Source organism: Fukomys damarensis, unplaced genomic scaffold (genome assembly GCF_012274545.1).
Source record: "Fukomys damarensis isolate Sample0158 unplaced genomic scaffold, DMR_v1.0_HiC HiC_scaffold_27, whole genome shotgun sequence".
NCBI classification, from domain to species: Eukaryota; Metazoa; Chordata; class Mammalia; order Rodentia; family Bathyergidae; genus Fukomys; species Fukomys damarensis.
In genome coordinates, this window is record NW_022900939.1 from 3,785,975 (window position 1) to 3,809,629 (window position 23,655).

Here is a 23,655-nt window from a genome sequence, read left to right on the forward strand (position 1 = left end):
CCTTTCCTAATTCACACGTGTGATTGGTGTCAGGTCTTTGCAACAGTTGCACAACCTTTCAGTATCAGGCCAGTGAGCTTTGCACTTCTAACCCGGTCATATTTTTGCATTATGGTAGTGGGTGACATAAATGTTAAATTTAAGAGATTTTAATAATTTGCATGATACTGCTGTTCTGGCTTCAATTATTTATTTGTAGAAACTTGCCTGTATTTATTTTTTCATAAACTCAGAATTTATAAATGAAATTTTCCTCTGAATTAAATGGGCTAGCATTTCCTAGCTGTATTATCTGTGCACTATATTATGGGTGCACTTTACCTATACAATGTTGGAATGTTTTTACCATGTGCATGTGAGGACATGCAGGTTCAGAGGTTAACATGCCTTTCTAAGATTACAGAGGAGTCAAATAATGTACTGAGCTTGAACAACACTTTCATTTTACTATGACCATCTTGTTTTGTTTTGCCTCCTTATATTTATTTTTTAAATTTAAATTTTAATGGATATAAATGTGTATATACATATATATGTATATGTATATGTATATGTATATATATATATATATATATCACTCAAAGAGTACACATGTATGGGCTACCATGTCATGTTTCTATACATGAATATAGTATGTAATGTGTACATTATATCAATATCAAATATTTGTAATTTCTTTACAGGAGAACATTGAAGGTCCTTTCTTTTGGCCTTTTGAACTATACAGTAGATTTTCATTATCTGTAGTCACCCCTTTATGTAATTGCATGGCTGATCTTATTCTTTTCTATCTGTTACTTAGTTTGTAAGTACACACCCATAAGTACACAGTCTCAATTCCAATGCTAGGTCTGTTGTTGAACAGCTCAGTGACTTTGCTTACTGGGCCTCTGTTTCACTTTCATTCACTGTATTATGAGTCCATAATGCCCAGTCCTCCATTATAAAGTTGTAATGAGAATTAAGTGGGTTAATTAAATATGGGGTATAGCAGGGAAACTGGCTGATGACCAGAAATGTCTGTTTTTTTCTACTTGTACTAATAGTAGGAAGCTTAGTATAGTATATTGTCATACACAACTTCACACAAAAATTCACAACTTATGGAAGGATACTGCAATTTTTTGAGTGCCCATTATAAATCAAAGTCAGGAAGAGGGTTTTCAAATATCTACTCTTCATTCAATCACACAAGTTGTCAGGAAATTTTTAGTCATTCATTTTTCTCATCAGTTTTATGAGAACAAAGGACTTCCTACAGTACAGCTAATAAGTGGATTCCATAGTTTAAAAATCAGTTTTACCCTAACTCTCATAGTCTTTCTGCATTCCAGTCTGAAGTTCTATAGCTCTACATAATAATAAATACATCCCAAGCTTCTTGGTAATTGTTGATTAACTAATATACTTGCTTTCTTGTTTCAATAGAAAAATTAGTGCTATTTTTCCTCCCATGGTGATAATCAAGTTTTTCTCTGTGGACATGGAACTGGGAAATCGCACGGTCCTGACTGAGTTCATCTTGGTAGGGATCTCAGCAGACCCCCGCTGGCAGAAGATCCTGTTTGGAATAATTCTCGTCATCTATTTGGCAACCCTGACGGGGAACTTGACCCTGGTTGTCCTGATCCGGATCGACTCCCGGCTGCACACACCTATGTACTTCTTCATTGGTGGGCTGTCTTTTTTGGACTTCTGGTATACCTCCGTGTACACCCCCAAAATTCTGGCCAATTGTGTTTCCCAAGACAAACGCATATCCTTGGCAGGATGTGGGGCTCAGTTGTTCTTCTCCTGTGTTGTGGCCTACACTGAGTGCTACCTGTTAGCAGCCATGGCCTATGACCGCTATGTGGCAGTTTGTAGCCCACTGCTGTATTCAGGTATCATGTCCACCTCTCTCTGCACTGGGCTTGTCGCTGGCTGCTACACAGGAGGGTTTCTGAATGCCATAGCCCACACTGCCAACACTTTCCGGCTGCGTTTCTGTGGTAAAAATATTATTGACCACTTTTTCTGTGATGCTCCACCTTTAGTAAAAATGTCCTGTACAGACACTCGAGTCTATGAGAAAGTCCTCCTAGGGGTGGTGGGCTTCACTGTCCTCTCCTGTCTTCTCGTCATCCTTGTTTCCTATTTCAACATCCTCTTGGATATCCTGAGGATCCGCTCAGCCTCAGGGAGGCACAAGGCTTTCTCCACCTGTGCTTCCCACCTGGTCTCAGTCATGTTCTTCTTTGGATCCTTGCTCTTCATGTATTCAAGGCCAAGTTCCAGCTACTCCCTGGAGAAGGACAAAATGGCTGCCTTATTCTACACTGTGGTCAACCCACTGCTCAATCCTCTCATCTACAGCCTGAGAAACAAAGATGTCAAGGAAGCCTTCAGGAAGGCCACACAGACCGTACGACCGCAGGCATGAAGGTCATTGTTTCTTGCACAATGCTGTTATTATATTTCCCAAGTAATGTGTGCTGTAAACATGTTTGTACACATTTCTGTATTTCATTTAGATTTAGCAAGTTGTATTTTAAAAAAGAAATATTGCTGTTATTTGTTGTGACATGAACTCCTATAGTATTGGGGTGTTTGATGTGCTGCAATATGTTATTTTGCTTCTTTGCAGTACAAGATTTCATAAATTTCATTCTGGTGGTTGTCATTGGGAGATCGTGGGAGAAAAAGAATAAAGTGTATAGTTTCAAAGATGTGCTTATAGTTGGACAGTGATGCTTGGTGAGATTTATTGGGTAGGATTTGGAATCATGAAATGCCTCAACATTTTCTTCAGGTGTTAGATACTTACTTTTAGTAAGACGTTTCCTCTACAGTCTTCATGATGTTCCAATCACTATATGTACATAGGAGCTACCTTTGTAAATGTGCGTCTCCCAAATCACTGTGGTATTAGGCGAGGTGTTTAGAAGTTGATTAGATTGCAAAGCAACAACCAGTAATAAGAACAATTACGTTTCAAGTCCATGGAATATATATCTTCTTAGGATTGCACACCACCCCAAAGAATATTCTTTGCTAGGGCGAATATGTCCTCCTGGTATTCTCTCTTGGGCCAGCAGCAGTATAACCCCTAGTAGGGGAAACAACAGCATTCAATTAAATGAAACAAATTGTGAATAAGAGAAAACATTGCATTACGGGTTTCCCATGTTCCCTCTGCACTTTGTTTTGCACTGATCAAGCGACACAGAAAGTCTCAACTATGATGGCTCTGCCACTGCATGTGTTTCCCTGTGGGCTTAAACCAAGCCAAGGCCTTAGATATCACCAGGCACTGGAAACCTAACATTGTACAGACTGTGGTAAAAAAATCCAGTGTATTGCCAAATACATACGAACCAGCCCTGGCCCTAGGCCTAATTCCTTAAGGTCTCACTTAAACTACATAGGTTTCCCCCCACCACAGTGCAGGGCACAACTAGGCTGAACATCTCTTGTCTTGCTGTCCCTTGTGAGGACATGCTGCAAACTGAATAAATCCCCCTAATAAATTCTGTGGGCTGTTGTTCACCTTGGCATTTAGCAAATGCTGGAATCCCAGTTGGCCCTGTCTAGGACGGTTTATAGTACTGCCCCGGGGGCACTTCTCCACTGTGGTGTTTGAGGAATCTCCCCTGCCTGCTCAAGTGGAAGGGACATATTCTAGAGCCACGCTAGCGTTTTAAAAAATCAGAATATTTTAATTATGAAAAAAGTCCTTAGATCTTAATTTTCAAAATATAACAGAGGTCTGATGCTTTATACAATGCCTCTATGAGAGTGCAAGGGAAGGATTATTAGTGAAGTTTTACAAGTGAAGAGTTTTCAGCTCAAAGTTTAGAACGTTGTTATTGAAAGACTATTGCAATTAATGAGCAGAGAATGCTAACAAAATTCATTAAAATAAAATAGGACAAATAGTAGACACTTTACCAGTTGTTTTCTGCTCCAAATGTCTCCTACTTTTTATTTGTATATATACAAATAAAAGTACAAGTGCCCTCTTCATTTCTACCAAAAATATCTTGGTAACCCTTATTTATCTATGATAGAGGAGACCTAGCGGTACTTGATGATAGTACTTTAGGTAAACTTTTCAAATGTTAACAACCTGTAATTTCATCACATCCTCTTGTTAATCATTATGTGGAAAGAATGAATGGGTCGATATTTAGAGAACAAATTTAATACTTCAGGATGCCGAAAGTGTATTTTTTATTTTGCATTAAACCCAGAATTGCTTTTTAAAAACTATATTAATATTAAAGTGAATTTGCAGAGTGTGGCAGAGATGATACTTCAATCATTAGCCAAAACACAGAAACTTATACAAAGGAAATACTGCGGTTGAATTTCGCTTAACAGAAATTCATTTTTGAAAATAAAGATACCCACCCTTCTCACGAATAGTGTGTTATCACTTAGCAATGATGGCTGGAATGCATGGAATTCAAACACCAGCCTGTGCTAAATTAAAGAGTTTTTTCAGGGCTTCTTTCACGTCCTTATTCCTCAGACTGTAGATCATGGGGTTCAGCATGGGGAACAGCACGGTATAAAAGGTGGAAACCATCTTGTCCCTCTCAAGGGAGTAGCTGGAACTGGGGCGAGAGTAGACGTAGAGGATGGAGCCGTAGTACAGGGTGACGGAGATGAGGTGGGAGGAGCACGTGGAGAAGGCCTTGAGGCGGCCCTGGGCGGAGCGGATCCTCAAGACGGCGGCGATGATGAAGAGGTAGGAGGCCAGGATGAGCAGGGTGGGGGCGATGACGTTGGAGGCCAACAGGAAGTACAAAACGCATTGGTAGCTGTCCGTCACATCACACGCTAACTTTACCAGGGGTGGGACATCGCAGAAAAAGTCATCAATGACATTGTCTCCACAGAAATCCAGTGTGAACGTGTTGCTGGTTAAGATAACCGCATTGACGAACCCCCCAGTGTAGGAGTACACAACCAGACAGATGCACAGTCTCCTTGTCATGGCCTGGGCATAAAGCAGGGGGCTGGAGATGGCCACGTAGCGGTCATAGGCCATGGCGGCCAGCAGGTAGCACTCAGTGTAGGCCAGCCCGGCTGAGAAGAAGAACTGAGCGAGGCAGCCAGCAAAGGAGATGCTTTTGTCTTCAGAGATGCAGGTCACTAGGATCTTCGGGGTGTAGACAGAAGAATACCAGAGGTCCAGGAAAGACAGATTTCCGATGAAAAAGTACATGGGAGTGTGCAGCCGGGCGTCACTGCAGATCAGCACCATGAGGGTGCTGTTTCCTAGCAAGGTCGCAGAGTACACCCCAAGGAAGAGGGCGAAGAGCACCCGCTGCGTCACGGGGTCCGATGTGAAGCCCAGCAGGATGAACTCGGTCACCGTGTGATTGCCCCTTGCCATGGCTCACAGAGTCCTCCTGGGGATGGAGAGGAGAAGAGTTTTATTGCTTCATCCAGGATTAGGACGGCACACTCTGCGCTAGGCCCTGAGATGCATAGCTAAGGCTAGAGGGGAATCCTGCACGCTGTGGGTGGAGTGCGGGATTTCCCTGTACTTGAGTGTTCATTACAGTGGCACTCACTTAATATCAGCCCGTTATTTTCAAGCCTCTGGGAGTTTTGTCTCTTATTTCAAGGCGTGTAGCAAGACTCTTGATTTTTTTTGTGTGTGTGTGTTTGTAGAATACATTGATTTTATATTCAAATAATTTTAAAGATCTCTTTCAGAGCCCAAATATCTTTCAAGACTTGATGTAGGTAGAAGGACATTTTCTTTTCCACGCATTCGAATGTTCTGTGCCTACACAGTATTTTCATCCTCCTGTACTGTGTATTGTGTAGCCAGTGGGGGGTCCTGACTTTTGTGACAATTAAATATCCAAACACCCAGCTGAATGATGTTCTACGAGGCTGTTCACATGGGTTAAAGCGTTCTGCTCCAAGCTTTAAATTTCACTTCGTGAATATGCACAGATTCTTCCAGAAATTATGTGAAAAAATGGAAAATGGTTTTAGAATATCACTAAGTGGTCAAAATCCCTGTAGTGATATTACTTCTATTTACTTTTCCCACTAGGATGTAAACTCCATGCCTAGCAATTTTTGTTCATTTTTTTGCATGTTACATGTCTAATTTATAGAACAGTGCGTAGTATAGAGCAGATGCACCATTAATGATTTCTGATGAGGGAAGGGGTGAGAACCTTGATTCAGAAGGGAAATGAATTGGTAGGACTGATATTCTGAGTGGCTCAGAAGGTATTGTTTTACCCCAAAACCATCATAGAATTTTGTTCAATAACCTACATGCATTTCCTGGCCCCATGAGGTTGTTTCTGTTCTTTGCAGAGTCCTATAGGAAAAACAAAAATGAAAACAAGGAACTAGTCCACAAAATATAATCAGCTCCACCAAAAAAGTGGAGAAAGTGTTTACAGTTTGCAATAGACCGTCACTGTGTCGTGATGGAAGGGGTCGAAAGGAGCACACCTTGCAAATCAGAGCTGCCCGTGCAGTCCAGGGAGAGCTAAAAAGCTTTTGTCTTTTAGGCAGTTAACGTGTCGAAATGTAAAACCTCCACTGCTTCCAACATAACATAAGAATGATTTTGGTTTCCTTAGTGTTACTGTGAAAGAATCAACTCTACGAAAGACCAAGCACAGTGACTGGCTGGTTATTAACCCTGGAGTAGCAGGTGACTCTCAAATTTTCTTTTCTAGTAAAATCAGCTGACCAGAGTTTCTAGTTTAGCACACTGTAGGGACCCCCTAGGACTTGTTTTCATGAAGCGAAGACCAGCATTTGCAATTCAGCCTTGCTATAGATCACAGTGAGAAAGGCTGTAATGAATATCCGTTCTATTATTATTCACATTAATTCTTACAGGGTTAAAATGTTGTTGACTCAGGAGTTAGCACATGTAAAAGTGCTTTGCAACATAAATTTCAAAAGATGAGCTGCAAACAGATCTATGTTTCCGTCCTGATGTTGACAATTTCAATAGTTGTAACCTTGGGGCACTCATTTAAATCCCTCTGCTCTTAATTTTCTTATCTATTTAATGAGCTAACAATGACTTCCTTTTGTGATTGCAGGAAAGTTTAAAGGAGACATTATACTTAACATACTTAGTACAGTATCAGATAAAAGTCTGTCCCAGGAAAATACTCATGTTGCACAGTGAAAAGCAACGGCATTGCCTTTTCATGGAATTTCTGCTTAATGCCAGTCCTTGACCCCTTGACTTTCTTCCTTTGTTTTATCAACATCCGTCTTTCCTTCCCAGACACCACCACCTTTGCACAACACCTGCCACGGAAGCCTATGGTGCCTCTCTGTCCCTTTTGCTCTGTCCTGCTCCTGTTCAAGAGTTTTGCTCTTAAGGTCTATCATTTTAGCCAGATGATTAACTTTATTGGGTCATGGTGCCTTTGAGATTCTTATAAAAGCTGTGTAAATTTTCACCTTTAAAAGTGCTTGGATTAGCTTAGACCGCACACACGGAGAGACAGGGTGTGGGTTTCCTTGTTTGCCTTGATATCCTTGATGCCCGCTGGGAACAACACTGAGACCTCTGTTTGTTGATGAGAATGAGAAAATCAAGATAGCTGGTGGGATATGTTAACCAGTCAACATGTGCACCTTCCTAACATGTATAAGCTAAAAAGGAATTTTCCACGGAAAGTGTTAAGATGCTTTTTTCTCTTTCAGAAATGAGCTTCATTGTCAGAGGTCTTCTAAGAAGCTCCCTATGCCCCCTACTTTCTTAAAGAATGGCAAACTGAAGCAATTTTACACTTTTCTTGATATCTATTGTCCCTTATGCTACTAATATCTACTTTTTCATTTTCCTGCCACAAATTTACTTGAGATGTTATCAAAGGTTTTTTCCTCCAGTTAGTGGCTACTGGTTGTTGCTTGTTTGTTTTAAAATGTAGATTATTTTCTCCTTGTGCTAATTTCTTGCTTTTTGTCACGGATAGTATGATGTCCTATATATGAACTCTCAGTATTTTCAGAAATTAAAATAAGATGATAAAGGTATTTCAAAAAATGCCCTTTATTTAGTATTTATCACATATTAGTATGTGCAAGGCTAGCAGACTGATTGTGAGGAACAAATCAATTTTCTATCTTTAGCATAGGAATGAAGCAACTTACCTAATATTTCCAAGAAAAACATCTTCTCCACAGAGTTCAAACCTGCTTGGCAGAGAATCTTTTATATCATTTTCTGGATTCCCAGGGTTATAGACTGCTAAAACCCCTCAGGATTTAACAGTTTGGGGAGTCACTAACAGGACAATTAAACAAAATTGTGTGTTGATAAGTCAGGTACTGTTAAATAAATGGAGAAAAGAATCTGGGGACTATTTCCCTGATCAAAAATAAATAATCAGTATAGTTTCTCTGGTGTGATAAAGTACAAGTGTAAATAAGGGTCAAAATGTATAACTGATATTTTATAATAGGAAGAAAAGGTCCAAAGGTGTTGGGTAAATGGGAGGGGAAGGGGAAAGGTAAAAAGGGAAGAGAAAAAAATAAGAGAAAAAGGAAAAAATGGAAACAAAGTCTTTATAAACAGGGAAGAGTTGGGGGGGCTATGGGAATGGGGAAAAATGAGAGCCAAGACCTGTCATGTAAAGGTACAAGATCCCCAAATGAATGCAACTGTATTGTATATCTAAAATGCACGAATAAAAGTATATATAAAAATAAGTCATAAATTACATTTTCATTCTGTCTTCTGTAGAAGCTAAATTAAAGAATGTATATAGAAATAACACTCTTTGCATGTATACATCTGGGTATTGGAGCACATATGTCTGTCCATACTGATATTTCTGCAACATGTTGGTATCATTTAAGTCTCCAAATCCATTCTACAGCCTTCAAACCTCCTTTTTGCTCCAGAATTCTCTGCCGTCTGCACTATGTTGGTGAGCTCCTCTGTTCTGTCCACTTCTGAGCATAGCCAGTGTCAGGAGGAGAGTGAGCACAGCTTCCTTGCCACAGTGGCAGGGTGGCTGCATCTTGGCACCAGTCCAGGACTCCTACCAGGTCACCCACCCTCTTTCTGATCCCCTCCTGTAGAGCCCATGGCTTCTCCCACTCCTTGTACCTTCAGAGAAGAGAGCTTATTAGTCTTGGGATTGTCACACAATTCTTGTGCATTCACAACACCACACACACCACAGTGTAGTAGTCTGTGTACTTAGCCCCACTTGTCTGGGTGAGGTGGGCAGTCAGATGGTACCCAACAGGTTCATGACTGCTGACCAGGGTCCAGAAGTGTTTAAGGAGATAAACCAGACTAACTCAACCACTTTTCATGGGCTAGGCCAGTATCATTTATCTACCATTAAAGCCCAGAATCTAATTCAATAGGTTTATAGCAAGGTATAAATGTCTTTCTTTTGGACATGATGCTTATGAATCTTGACTTTGATCCAAAATATGAGTAACATGGCTTTAGAGCATGATTTAGAGTTGGCATTTTATTCAGATTATAATAGAACCCAGGCATTGTTTCATTCTTGTTGTAGACACAAATACAGTAATCCCTTGGGTCACCAGTGCTTCTGTTTGCACACTATTAGGTCTGCAAACAAAAGCATTCCACAAAATTTTGCTTCCATTTGCAAACTCAGCATATGGTGCCCAATACAACCGTGACTATCTTCTCTATAGGGACATGAACACAGCCACTTTCTCCAAAATTATAAAACAAATTAAGTTTGTTAAACAAGGTACTAATGTATTAAGGCCCTCCCAGGTAATTAAAGAAGCAAGAGAAATATCTGAACCCTATGTGGGTGCACCTGTGTTGATCTCTTTGGTTTCATTAATCCTTACTCTTTATTCCCCTAACCATATTCATGGTTAACCACCCTTAAAGCCTAATTCCCACATTTGGCAGACTTCTGCCAATAGATTTTGGTGAGACCCTATAACCTTTTCAAGCTTATTTCTCAAAAGGAAATCTTGGAGTAGTGATATTTAACATTTTCTTTGATTTCTTTCTTTCTTTCTTTCTTTCTTTCTTTCTTTCTTTCTTTCTTTCTTTCTGTCTGTCTGTCTGTCTGTCTGTCTTTCTTTCTTTCTTTTTTGACAAGACCTTGCTGCGTGGTTCAGGCTGGCCTTGAACTCACTGTGTAGACCAGGCTGGCCTTGAACTCATGGTGATCCTCTTGCCTCAGCCTCTGATTGCTGGGATTATGGGCGTGCCCCACCCGGCTCACACTAACTCGGGAGGCACTGTGGTGTGAGGGCTGGAGTGCTGAGAAGGTGGACATTAGCTTGAGGTGGCACCCTAGTGCGGTCCTTAGAAGACTTTTGTCCACGAGAAAGCTGGTTCTCTGAGGTGTGGGGCTGGCAGGAATGAGGGAAAGGGATTTTGCTGTTCTTCCTGTCCTGGGCACTCAGTCGGGACCCATATAGTACAGTCCTACTGCTGCCCCACATTGATTCTTTTAGCTAAGCATGAAGTCTCTGTCAACATTTAGCACTGACTCTTTGCAGTCCTTAGGAGCAGACCCTGGCTGGGTCCTCGGCTATGTCATTCCTCAAGGACTAGAGATCAGAAGCCCCCTCAAAGCTACCACTTGGTTCATCCTAGTGGCCTTTCCTGTAGGACAGTCATTGTTTTCAAAGCAGAGAGCTTCTGGTTTCTGTGATCATGATCATCAGGACTGTAATCAATGCTACGACCAATTGGTCTTTCTGCACCTTGCCTTGTGCCTGCACAAGTGGTGCTGTGACACCACTTGCGGTGGCTAAATATGACCAGCACATGCCACTGTTTACATGTGTCCCACTTATATCTACAGATTCTTACAATATATAACCCAAATAATGAATCCCGTCAGTTTGTAGATGAGATTCTAAGGCTACTCCTGATATAAATTACTTTGTCAGTGAAAGTTGAGTCTGGAAACAGGTGTCCCAATCAAGTTGGAATATTTATAAAGGGACTATTTACCATGACATAAAAAGAGTATGAGAATACTGCAAAGACAGCCTCTGACCATGGAATCTGGCTACATTTAGGGGAAATGAACAGTTAATAAGAAAGGCAAGGGGGGAGATTACTGGGAACCACTGAAACATTACTCTGTAGTAGGCTCCAGTTTCCTGCCCAGTGTACGACACAGACCTGATAGGAAAAAAACTTAGAGACAGAACCAAGAGAGACAGAAACCAGTGTGCCAGGATGACCAATGCTAGTACCACTGACAAGGCACTGGCCAGTCCCAGGCACTGCTTTTTATTGGTGATCAGCTGGAGTAAAGGGGAGCTCCGTGCAAGGGCAGCAGGAGGATGTGTAATTGCGCATCTATGGAAACTAATACAGACAAAGCCTTTTCACATTAGGAACAGAATAGACAAAATATATAGTTGTAATTAGAACATTGTCCTTCTAGCTAAGAAAGTTTTAATTGTGGGAACAGACTTGGGTATGAATTACTCTGACCTTGGCATGTAGGCTTTGGCTGAACTCACTTCTCAAAACAAGACAATTGTGAGGTTAACTCTTCCCAACCTCTTTGAGCAAAATCAATATTTCAGTCTCCCACAGGAGATCGATTCTGTGGTGAGGACCTTTCGATAAAAGTGTCAACTTTGATAATGACCCAAGGATGAATGTGGCCTTCACTGACCCTGGAGGAGGAGAGCCTGGGTATTAGAATTCCAACCTTGGTCTCCTCTCTCCTTTAAATCTTCACCCATATTGGAAAAATTGCCTGGTGCATTTCTTACAGGCTGATCTCCTGGGCAGAGAGTAAGGTGGGAAAGATGGCCACAGCCCTAGAGGAAATGGAAGTTTCCAGGCCCCTCAGACATACCTGTGCCCATGTGCTTGTCCATATTCTTGTGTCTACACATATACATGTATATATGTATATCAATATATCCTACATATATATTATACAAAGTTATTTTTTTGGATTCAGTAAAACACTATAGAATGTGAAAAAATAGTGCATGAATACATCCATCACTAGTGTGCGAGTCTCTAAACCAAGGCTTTCTGTGTCTTCCTGACTGAATTTGTCCTGGCCTCAGCAATGTACCATTCTGTTGATTGCCTTGTTTACCATCCCCCAAGGTACAAAAGCATGAGGAATTCTGGAGGTGAAAACCCTTGACAGCAAATATCTGCTATGAAAGATTATGAAACTAACTGATTTGCATTTTAGGATAGCAGAATAAGGTGCTCACTGTGAATTTGGTAAGTTGTGTGATTCACATATTAGAAATTTTATTTCCATAATGACTCAACAGCTGCTTAAATTTGGGTGTATATAAACTGCAGCTTGGGGCTTCATCCCCAGAACACTGGGACCAAGTCTGCAGTGCCCAGTGAAGCTCCTTAAATTAGCATATATGGGAGCTACAAAGCCATGCTTTCATAACGCTCTATCATTCAGGAACTCCTGGGAACAAAAGTTTCAACTTCACCTTTTCCTTGTGGTGATGGAGGACAGCTTATTTTAAGGCAATGGCCAGAAAATTAACCTCTAATTGAAATAAAATTGAAAAGAGTAGCCACAGAGAACCATTTATTTAGGAAATAAGCTTTTGTAAATATGTCCAGAGCGCTAGAGGGTGACTAAGTTATTCTACTCTCAGATCCAAAATAAATCATGAAAAGGTTAAATGCTTTTAATGTATTTATTTTTCCTTAGAAGATAGGAAGATACAGAACACTAAACTAGAATTCAGCTTTCCATTAACAATCAGGTTGCCATAACTCTTGTCAGATTTAAACCAGAAGAGAGCTCTTTCCTTAAGCAAAACTTCAGCCTTTGTCCTAAAGTCACTGATGAAGCTTGCAGTGAAATGCTGTGAAAATATTTTAACTGTTTTTCTTATGTGTTTGTGCTGCGGATTTGAAAATTTTCTATTATGGAAGACTAGAGAGTTATAGTTCTTGAGGCATTGGGGATGAACCCCACAAAAATTTCATAATTATTTTGAGAGCAATAGGGTATTAGACAGAAATATGGAAGTCAAGAGAAAATAAGAGTTGGGCAGAATTATGGGAAACTTGGAGCCAGTAAAGGCTTGATTGTGACAAAGAGTTGTAAGATGGGATAGCAGATGAAAACAGTAAAGGTAAAAAGGGGTAATTTTAGTTTGTAGCCTTTCTAATAACAGTAATAATCCTATTCCTTTATAATTATATATTAATAACTAATGTGATACAAAACGCTGAATTCATAGTATTTGTTATTGGAAGTCAGCCATTTCTCTAATGTCCTTAAACACAAAGTCTCTACGAAATCTCTCCATAACCCAGTAAGAAATGTGCTGCTACAAAGGAGAGCTACACTGCATTACAGTCGAGGAAATGAATTCTTTGGAAGGCTAAATATATTTCAGCTGTGAGCACACCAGAGAGCGTGAGGGTCAGAATCTTGCTCAGGTCTGCTGAACCCAGACATTATACTGACCGGTCAGTGCTGCCTTAAAAATGAATTGCAAAGACCCCCAGGAACGTTTGGGTGTCCATGTTGTAGCTCATTCAGTGACCAGACCTCTGTAAAGGAGGACCCTGCTGTCACCCTACTAATAATGGGCAATGGTGAAATGCGCCTCCCTGCATAGAGCCAACTGGCATTGGAGAAGTTGGGCTCCTTGAGGGGGAGGAGCTTCAGAAGACACTGCAGGCTCGCTCCCAACATTCTGGGGATGAAGCCCCAAGCTGCAGTTTAGCAATATGCCAGATGCTGCTTGCGTTCTCTGAGCTAAAAGGCTGCTAATTTATTGAATGTATTCCCTTGTATTGAGCTGCCACTAAGGAGTTGAATGCAACTCTGGTGAATGTTCACCTCCAGGTCAGGTCTTCTCCCAAGGGAAGACGTCTTAGGAAGGATTCCCAGAAATACCAGGGTCTACAGCTCCTCATGTAGCCCATTGTTACCCTTGCTCCCTAGCTCAGGAACTGTAAAATCGCCAGGATCCTTCGTTTGTTATTCCTGGTTCTCCTCCAAAACAGCCTCTCTGGTATTATTTCTCCCTGGTCCATGTCATGTTCCAGAGTCTGCTCTGAAAGTATACTTTTTGACTTTCCCTTTTCCTGCCTCTCTATCCAGGCCGATGCTACTTAAGATACACACAGCTTTTCTGAGTCATAATAGCAAACACATAATGGACACTCAGGGAACATGCGGAAAGAACAGCATGACAAGCACGTGCTGCTTGTACTGCTTCACACGGGCACGTGAGGAGTACAGAAGGAACCCGGGGCCTCTTTCTGTTAACTCTGGTAAACCCAGTGTTTCAGAGCCAATGAGTCCTCATCAGACCCGGCTTTGGGAGCCTGAACCTGAGCCCACATTGAAACAGCACGACGACTGATGTCCACCGATGACCTCCGGAATTCCTCACGTTCAGCTGTGATCCCCGCCATTCTCTTGTGCACCTGCCTTTGAGAAGGTCAAGGCTCTTTGAACGAAATGCACCATGACAGTTTTCCATTTGTATTAATTTCTTATGCAATAATTATACAATAATATATAATATATACTAATATGCGATGGTGTTATATCATCTATTATATATTATATATTAATTATATTATAATAATTATACATACCAGTCATTGCTTTCTCTATGAATCCTTCTGGGATTTACCCTCCAGGATTCCAGAACCTGTACATTAGCACAAGCGGGACTACTATGAGGGCTAAGCAAGATCATAGTGCTGTGGCCAAGTGTACCTACTGCTGAAGTCAGTTTGGGTGTTTTCCAGTTGCCCCAGACTAAGTACTGATAGTGTCCCCTTCTCTCTCAAAAATGCTCTCGTTCACATATTAAAAGATGTGAGAAACTAAAGTATAGTCTTTTTAAGTACATCTGAGCTTAACAAATAGTGGTTTGCTGATGCAACATGGGATGCATATAATTCCACTAACTCTAAAACATATGCACCTTAATATAATTGTTCCCTGATGACAGTTTGAGACTTTGAGAAAAGCTCGATTTTATTCTCACATCTTGGGGTATACTCAGTAAGCAACAAAGGCTATTTGAACCAATAAATGATAGAACCCTGCTGAAACCTAGACCCATTTCTAGATCTCAGGAAAACTACTGGAGGTATCTATCTATCTATCTATCTACCTATCTATCTCCATGAAATGGGATATACGTGTGTGTGTGTGTGTGTGTGTGTGTGTGTGTATCTACACGTCTATATCTATATCTATCTATCTATCCACAACATGGGAGCTAGGGAAATTTACATGGGCCCCAGTGTGCTCTCAATGTACAGGTAGTAGAGCCACAGATAGAAAAACAATTTTGATTCCTACCCATAGTCTATAGAAGAAAGAAATGTTTACCACTGCAGCAACTGAGTCACAGTCAGAACTGGGCAAGTTGGGGGCACCGCTACAAAAGACTGGATTCATGGCTAGCTTCAGCTGGGCAGTGGGCTTAGACTCAGTCATTGTGTGTGCAGGATTGTACTGAAAATTCTGATCCAAACATCCACCTTTGCCTGTGACCATAGTGAATAGGATCCTTGCTGGAGAAGTCCAAAAAGCTTGAATACACAAAGAAACCAAACAAAATATGCATCTAAGGACCATTTCCAAGTTCAGATCATGCTGAAAAGGTGAAATCAGTCTTAAAAAATCAGTTTCAGTGTAAAACTGATTCCCCTATTCTATTCTGTAATCCTCCTAATTTCTAAATGGGAAAATAAATAGTTGTTTTGTGTTAAGGGGAAGACACTAACTGGCAATAATAGTAACAGGACATAAGAAGATAGTATTTATTATACCTTTCACACCAGGGGAACAACATTAAAAGCTTTCAACATTGCATTAGTGTTCTTTACACCAGGCAAATAAACACAGTGAAAATAGTCATTTGAGGATGAAATTTGACATGGTTAGAGTAAGTTTATTTTCAGAGCTGAAGGAAATACTGAGATGACTGATAGACACACATAGAGGGGGCCGAACAAATGTTTTATTTTCAAATTAAAAAACTGACACTCATAAAAGTAAATGATCTTCCATGTATGCATAGCCAGTTTAGAACATTAAGATCCTATTTTTCTCTTAAATACAGGCACTTACAATAGACAATAATACTGATCAACCAGGCCCCGAGAAAGCTTAGTTCATGACAATGACCCACCTGACCATTTGTGAAAGAGGGAAGTCATGTGATCAGATATAAAACAATGTGCGGGACGCACACCCACCCGGGTTTGTATCTGATGAGGGCTACAGCACAGAACGGCCCACTTAATGATATCAAACTACCGCATTTTCTTTTATGTCAAAGGAAACAAGCATAAGACTGAAATTTTGCATGAGGATTCCCGGATGACACTTAGTTTAGGGCCAGCGGTGTCTGCATCACATTATTTATTTTAGTCCACATAATTCCAGGTTATGGATAACTACCAGCCAGTCAAAAAACCGTGGATTGGCCAGGTAGTTGGCTCCAATAATGAACTGTTAAACAGAAAATACTCACTGCCACTTGTTTCGAAAGTTTTGAATAAATGTGGCCTTATGAGTATGATTTTGCAAGTTTTATAAATTCTGAATTTATCTATTTTTAGAATCCAGAGGTAATTTTTGTAAATAATAACTTTCAAATTGCATACATCTATGAACTTTTTATTTCTCTTTGTAAATATAGTGCTGTTTCTAAAATATATACAGCTATTTTATCTGATGATGTGAGGGAGGATTTCAAATGTTATCTTTTCTTTTAAATAAGTTGTTCAGAAACAACTAGAAGTACATATTTCTAAGAGAAATGCAGGTATTAAGGAGAACTTTAAAATGATTAGTCATTTGTGGAACAATGCAAGTAAAATATATAAAAAAACTGCTGTGTAAAGAAACTATGTAATCACACGTGGAGAAACACAGCCATCAGGTAATATGGGGAAAAGAGTTCTGGTCACACTGAAGTGTGTCAGTGTTTAATGGACCCATGGAGCTTGTATGTATGGAGATTAACGTCAAATCTGAAGCTCAACTCGGATGCATGCAGAGTCCGGATCCCTTATAAACTACACAGATCACGCAAGTACGGGGTGCTGCCCCTAGAAACACTTACTCTGAAGCTCTGCACATACATTGGAAACAATTTTCTCTGTAGCAAAGTGACTCAGATACACCGGATGGAGACATGTTACAGAGTCAAGGATTTTACAGAAGTGAACCGTCCAGTGACTTACAGAACAGCACGCTCTCAGCGTATGCAAGTGGTTGGACGTATTAAGGCTCTCATATTAAGGAAGAACGGATGAAAACATTTCCTCCTGTTGAGATTTTAGATGGCTGTCTTGTGTCTTCACACAGGGCCAATCTATGTTCCTCTTCCTCTTCCTTCTCAGAGGTAACTAACTGTGCTAGGAGGAGCACAAGTAAGCAACAAAGGCTATTTGAACCAATAAATGATAGAACCCTGCTGAAACCTAGACCCATTTCTAGATCTCAGGAAAACTACTGGAGGTATCTATCTATCTATCTATCAAGAACAGCACGCTCTCAGCGTATGCAAGTGGTTGGACGTATTAAGGCTCTCATATTAAGGAAGAACGGATGAAAACATTTCCTCCTGTTGAGATTTTAGATGGCTGTCTTGTGTCTTCACACAGGGCCAATCTATGTTCCTCTTCCTCTTCCTTCTCAGAGGTAACTAACTGTGCTAGGAGGAGCACCTCTCACTTTCTCTGTTTTGCAAGCGCTCTCTTCAGAGCTCCTTTCACATCCCGGTTCCTCAGGCTGTAGATCAAGGGGTTGAGCATGGGTGTGGCAACAGTGTAGAACACCGCGATGACCTTGCCCCCAGCCCGGGAGGACTTGGACTGGGGTCTCATGTACATGAAGATGGCTGTGCCGTAGAACAAGGCCACCACTGTCAGGTGGGAGGCGCAGGTGGACAGTGCCTTGTGCCTTCCCGAGGCTGACCGCATCCTCTGGACAGACAGGAGAATCCGGACATAAGAAACAACAATGAGGAGGAAGGGGATGAAGACGAGGAGGATACTGAAGATGAAAACAACCAGTTCTGTAAGGGACGTGTCCGTGCAAGCCAGCCTCAGGACTGAGGGCACCTCGCAGAAAAAGTGATTCAGGACATTGGGCCCACAGTAGGGCAAAGCCAAGGTGAGGACACAGATGGACATGGCACTCAGGAAGCTGCTGCACCAGGACACGGCTGCCAGCTTGACACAGGTGTTCCGGTCCATAGTGACAGTGTAGTGAAGGGGGTGGCAGATGGCTACGTATCTGTCATAAGCCATGACACCCAGAAGGACACATTCAATCATCCCGAAGGAGAGAGAGAAGTACATCTGAGTAGCACAGCCAGAGAATGGGATGGTCTTCTTGCTCCCCGCCATGTTGGACAGCATCTGTGGGACATTGGTGGATGTGTAGCAAATATCCAGAAAGGACAGATTGGTGAGGAAGAAGTACATGGGGGTGTGGAGTCGAGGCTCTATCTGGATGACAGTGATGATGAGAACATTCCCAGCCACTGTCATTAGGTAGAAGAAGAGGAACAGCACAAAGAGAAGAAGCTGAATCTCTGGATCAGATGAAAGCCCCAGGAACAAAAATTCAGTCACAGAGGAGTTTATTTTCATTTTATGCATTTCCCACACCTGCACTCTGGGCCGGAATCACTCACTGACCTGTACGAAAAACCGAGTTCCCAACATATCAACTTGGGAATAAAGACATTAAAAAGAAGAGAGAAGTCATGGTCTGGGGTCCTGCATAGTAGTAAATAACTAAAGGGGGTGCAGCTGCCATGCTGCTCCCGCGTCACGCCGATTCCCCTGCTGCCCTGAGTCAGCCTGACCCCAGAAGCACGAAGACCGCACACCAGGCAGAACAGGCCTGAATGTACTCCTTGCCAACCCTGACTTTCCCAACTTTCACCTGGTGTAATCCGGGATGCTTTCTGGGTGTTACAAATGCAAAAACAGTGGAAGCAATTTTTAGGGATTTTAAGGAACGAATAAAATCATGCGTTCAAAGAGTCTTAGATGACTACGTATAACAAAAGCAACGCTACCTTTCTCTGAAATTCAGTTCCCTAATAACAGCTACTTTGGGGAAGTGTCAGTAGTTACAAAGATGAGACAAGTTCAAGTGACTAACTCCGTTTACTGAGGAGCCTCCCTGTGCTAATTTGCCCCAGCGGACGCACTGTGCCAGGAGGTCTGACTGCTTCCTACCTGACAACACTGAAGAGGAACAACTTGGGATGCTGTGGGGTAACGAAGAAGCAGGGATTAGCACTGTCCTAGTAACAGGAGGCAGGCGGGGCCCACTGGTCCTTTCTCTCTTCTTTCTCACTTGTTAGTTTTTCTCTTTCCTTCAGTCCGTGTCTAACTCTCCTCACAGTGGGGGCAAAAGTAGCCTCAACCCCATGGAGTTGAGGGCAGGATGGAGTGGGGTAAGAGGAGACAAGAGTCAAGCGGAGATGGTAAACACTCCGTGGCCGAGAACTGCGGTCAGAATGCCAGGTGATCTGCTCTGGAGGATTTGCAGGAAGTGTACGGAACAGGAATTGTTAGCAACCCTCAAAACAGTAATGGGGAAAAGTATGTCACTAGTCCATTAATCAGTCTGCCAGGGTGACGTGAGTAATTGCTAAGCATGTGTGCACACGTCCAGGATGCCCATGCACTTAGCGTGTCTACATCATCTACATCACTGCAGGGGAAGAAGACCACATAAAACACAGTCTGTGTTCTACGTCCATATGCATTTAAAGAAAACTGCAGAAGACAAACAATGCAAAGATTTTGGCCGCATTACCAGATACTATGTTGAAAATTCAAAGAACCTAGGATCATCTCTTAACCCCTGGGTCCGCAGTGCCTTCAAGGAGCCTCTTAGTCCTCTTCTTCCCACGGCTGTGCCTGCCGAAGGACAGCTGGGACACTATTATTAGGTCTGCTCCATTCCTATCGGAACACACCATGCCTTACTTTATCCATGAGCGTGGAGGAAGAACAAATCGGCTCTTGTGGTAGCCAGGATTTCAGCTACATACAAGGTAAAGCTAAGTCGCTTACTCTAGTGGTTCTTTTCTCTGAACTACACTGGCTGGTGCTCACAAGCCATCTAATGCCGTGTAAAGAACAAAGTGAAGAAGCCAGTGTGGCTTGGTGGCAAGAAGACAGAGTGTGAGGCCGTCTTCCACCGCAGGTCAGGTTACTTGTGGGCAGTGGGTACAGAATTAAGCATCTTCTGTGTTTCTTGAACGACGGACGAATACTTCCAACGGGCAAGTTGCAGGAAGAAATTAAAATATTTTTAATTGAGTTAGCCGGGTTCAACATTCTTCCATCATGTCCGGATTGGCAAAAGCTAATTCTAACCTCTTTAACATACATCAGCTGAAGAGACGACACTGTTTTCTCCCATGTGGTATGAAGTCAGTATCTTTTTCACATACATATGATAGCATTCGTGTCTTTGGTTTTTAGGATGCTTTCTTTTCCAGGGACAATTTGAGGAAGCAGCACAGTGTACAAGTTAAAAGCATGGACTCTAGACAGGAAAAACTGTACTGTGAATTCTGACTCCACTGCTTTCTGTGTGATCACTTGGGGAGACTCCTGAACTGCACTAAGCTCATTTTTGTCCCCTATGAAACAAGAACTCAGTAGCACTTAATTCATGAGGTCACCTTGGTGAATCTACTGGAAAGTGTGTGTAGAAGGCTTAGCAAAAGTGCCAGACATATGGTCAATCCTGGATACATTATGGCCAGTTTTATTGTAAGGAATCCAGGTTGATTCAGTTTGCTATAAATTTAATCGAGGTCTAAGCCTGGAAAGTCTATTGGATGCAATCATATTCCTACTACTTGATAAGTCACTGTACAGGCAATGAAAGTCTGAAATTACTACCGGCTGTATTGGGACAATCGCTGAGCATCAGTTCACTAATAAATAAAATTTGTTGCTCAAACCAGTGTAAGAACAGAGATGCTAAAGGACTAAGAGGAATAAAGATGATATATCATCCCATCATCATAGTTATGTAAGAGTATTGGGAAAGTTTACCAATTGGACAAAATAATGACTTTCTAATGAATCCATCACTAAGGTATGAAAATTATGCTAGAAAAGGATTTATAACTTGATAAAATAAAAACTCATTTGAAGAGCTTAAGGATTATACTGCAAATAATAATTTTCTACTTAGTGTTTCACAAATCCTACTGAACAGATAAAGGAGATAGGTGCTTGATAAAATTTGGAGGAGGCAGAGGAGTTTGTGAGAGTAACCCTATGTTACTCAGCCTAAACTAAGCAAGAATGCCATGCTGGGAAATATTCAACAAATGCTCATAACTTCTGATGGTCACTGAAGGCAAATAAATGACCTTTCCCCTAACCAAAACCTCTCTGGATGAGAAGGAAATCACAAAGAAAAACACTGATATCAATAGCAACCTACTATGATTTTCTATTACATAGTAGGCATTGTAATATTTAATCTGCCAAAGGTTAATTTCAACTTCACAGGAACTCTGAAATGACTTTCTCCTTATTTATAAAAGAAGCTAGGAACTTTGTAAATAGGGGAGGTTGGAGGGGTGGAGGGAGGGCAGGAGTATGGGCAAAAATGAGAACCAAGATATCTTGTGTTAGGGAATAAGATCCCATTGATGAATGTAACTGTACTGTATACCTGAAATGTACCGATAAACTCAATAAGATTTAAAAAGGAAGCTATGAAGATCGGAATTTCTACACAACTTTATCAACGTACTTAGTAGGTCATAACGTTAACTCATCTGAGGAATTCCAGTGCGGCCTTTATTGAACTCATACTTTTATTATTATATTATGCTACTACCATCTTCATAGGCTCCTGTGAACATAGGTACATGGAGAATCATACCTGAAATCGCCAGTGAAGCGTGAAGCAGTCTGTGTACTGTGACTTCTCCACGTATGCCAGTGAATAAAAGCCTACGAAAGACAAAACAGGTGATACTTATGAGTAGAAAACACAACTCCATGGAGATACAATAACCTCCTCTCATAACTACAAATAAGGTATGCTACAATTCACCCCTGTAGTAGATTTTAAAAATGAAAAGATGAATGTAAGCACAGTGAATTTCTGTCTCTTGAGCCTTTTTTCATTTTAGGGCCTTGGACTGAATTTTAAATTCCTGAGGGACTGTGTCCCAGACCAACAATTAAAATTTGATTATTTTTATGCAAAATTCCTGGCTGGGCTACTTGTTAGTTTTCTCCCATGATGCTTCCCCTGAATATGAACATCTTTTATGATTTAAACACAGCAGGACTTCTGAATAGATACAGTATTCTATTCCTCATTGCTTAGCTCTCCTAGATCTGTAATATTTGTGTACATTTATGGGGTATAACATGATACCTTGATCTATGTGTGCACTGCACAGACATTCCATCAGCTAATTAACATATATATCAATCCACTCTTTTTGTCGTGAGAAATTTAAAGATCTATTATCTTAGTGGTTTTGACCCAGACAATAGAGTGGTCAATGTGCAGTGCTAGAAGTTGCTAAAATATTTTTTCAGTCTATCTGAAACTTTCTCCCCTTTGATCAACACCACCTCTTTTCCAGCTCCTTTTCTTCCCACTCTTAGCCTCTGGTAACCAGCTTTCCACTCCCTGTTTTTGCGGTATAAACTGTTTAAGATTCTCTGTACAAGTGCGATCATTTGGTACTTGCTCTCTGGGTCTGGTTATTTCACTTAATGTGACATTTTCCAGTTCTAGCCACATTATTGCAAATGTCAGAATGGCATTTTTTTTCAAGCCTGCGTAGATGAAGTTATCTACTTTTACTGCATTTTCCTTACCGAGTCACCCATTGCTGAAGAATAAGACTGCTCCCATATCTCAGTTACTGTGCATAATGCTGAAATTAACATGGGAGTGCAGATCATCTCAACATGTTAATTTCAAGTTTTTGACAGAGCAAGAAGTAAGATTGCTCAATTACAATCTTTTTCTATTTTTAGATTTTGGAGAAATTTGTATACTGTTTTTCAGAAGGCCACACTACCATATTTCCTATAAATCTACAAGTGTTCCCTTTTCTACCTTCTGACCTCAGGTTGTATTTCTTCCTTTTGTTAATAGTCTATAGTTTCTTCAGTAATGGGGGATAAGGAAGAATTCCTTCAGGATTAAATGAAATCTTTTAGGTAGAATGAACATGAGGTAGATTGGCATACTACTTGAGAACTAGGGCATTAAACTTAACTCAACAAATATTATTTGTCTGTATTCTGTGCCAGGTATAGATCAAGCACAGCTTGGACAGCTGAGCAACACGGAAAGACCTTGTGTTGAAGTGAAATACTATAGAAAAAGGCAGCTCCACCGGAGGCCCTGGGCTCAGTACCAGTATTAAAAAAAAAAAAAAAGGAAAGAAGGAAAAAATGAAGGAAGGAAGGAAGGGAACAAGAGATACAGAGAAATGCAGAGAGGGACAGAAAAAAAGACAGACAGAGGAAAAGACAGAGCCTAGAGAGGCTGGGAAAAAAGGAGACAGGAGAGGAAGAGGGGCAGGGTAAGAAAGGGAGGAGAAAGGAAGGAATGAATGAAGGAAGGAAGGAAGGAAACCAGCCCTCTGAAGTTGTAGTTCAGTTCTGCCAAG

At 41.1% G+C, this 23,655-nt stretch overlaps 3 protein-coding genes across 3 annotated transcripts; 1 reads left to right on the forward strand and 2 right to left on the reverse strand.

Annotated features, from left to right (window-relative positions):
* Positions 1-1,480: 1,480 nt before the first annotated feature.
* LOC104851230 (olfactory receptor 9G4) lies at positions 1,481-2,422 on the forward strand. The gene has a single exon (XM_019205132.1). The coding sequence runs from the start codon at positions 1,484-1,486 to the stop codon at positions 2,420-2,422; it is 939 nt and encodes a 312-aa protein (XP_019060677.1). The 5' UTR covers positions 1,481-1,483.
* A 2,025-nt stretch (positions 2,423-4,447) lies between these two features.
* LOC104851204 (olfactory receptor 1013) lies at positions 4,448-5,383 on the reverse strand. The gene has a single exon (XM_010608379.1). It carries the CDS (start codon positions 5,381-5,383, stop codon positions 4,448-4,450), a length of 936 nt encoding a protein of 311 aa, XP_010606681.1.
* Positions 5,384-17,686: 12,303 nt separating this feature from the next.
* LOC104851205 (putative olfactory receptor 2B8) lies at positions 17,687-18,622 on the reverse strand. The gene has a single exon (XM_010608380.1). It carries the CDS (start codon positions 18,620-18,622, stop codon positions 17,687-17,689), a length of 936 nt encoding a protein of 311 aa, XP_010606682.1.
* Between the last annotated feature and the right edge of the window lie 5,033 nt (positions 18,623-23,655).

Excerpts from the sequence above, each read along its gene's own strand:
- LOC104851205 (XM_010608380.1), bottom strand. The coding sequence starts at position 18,622 with ATGCATAAAATGAAAATAAACTCCTCTGTGACTGAATTTTTGTTCCTG.
- LOC104851230 (XM_019205132.1), top strand. The coding sequence starts at position 1,484 with ATGGAACTGGGAAATCGCACGGTCCTGACTGAGTTCATCTTGGTAGGG.
- LOC104851204 (XM_010608379.1), bottom strand. The coding sequence starts at position 5,383 with ATGGCAAGGGGCAATCACACGGTGACCGAGTTCATCCTGCTGGGCTTC.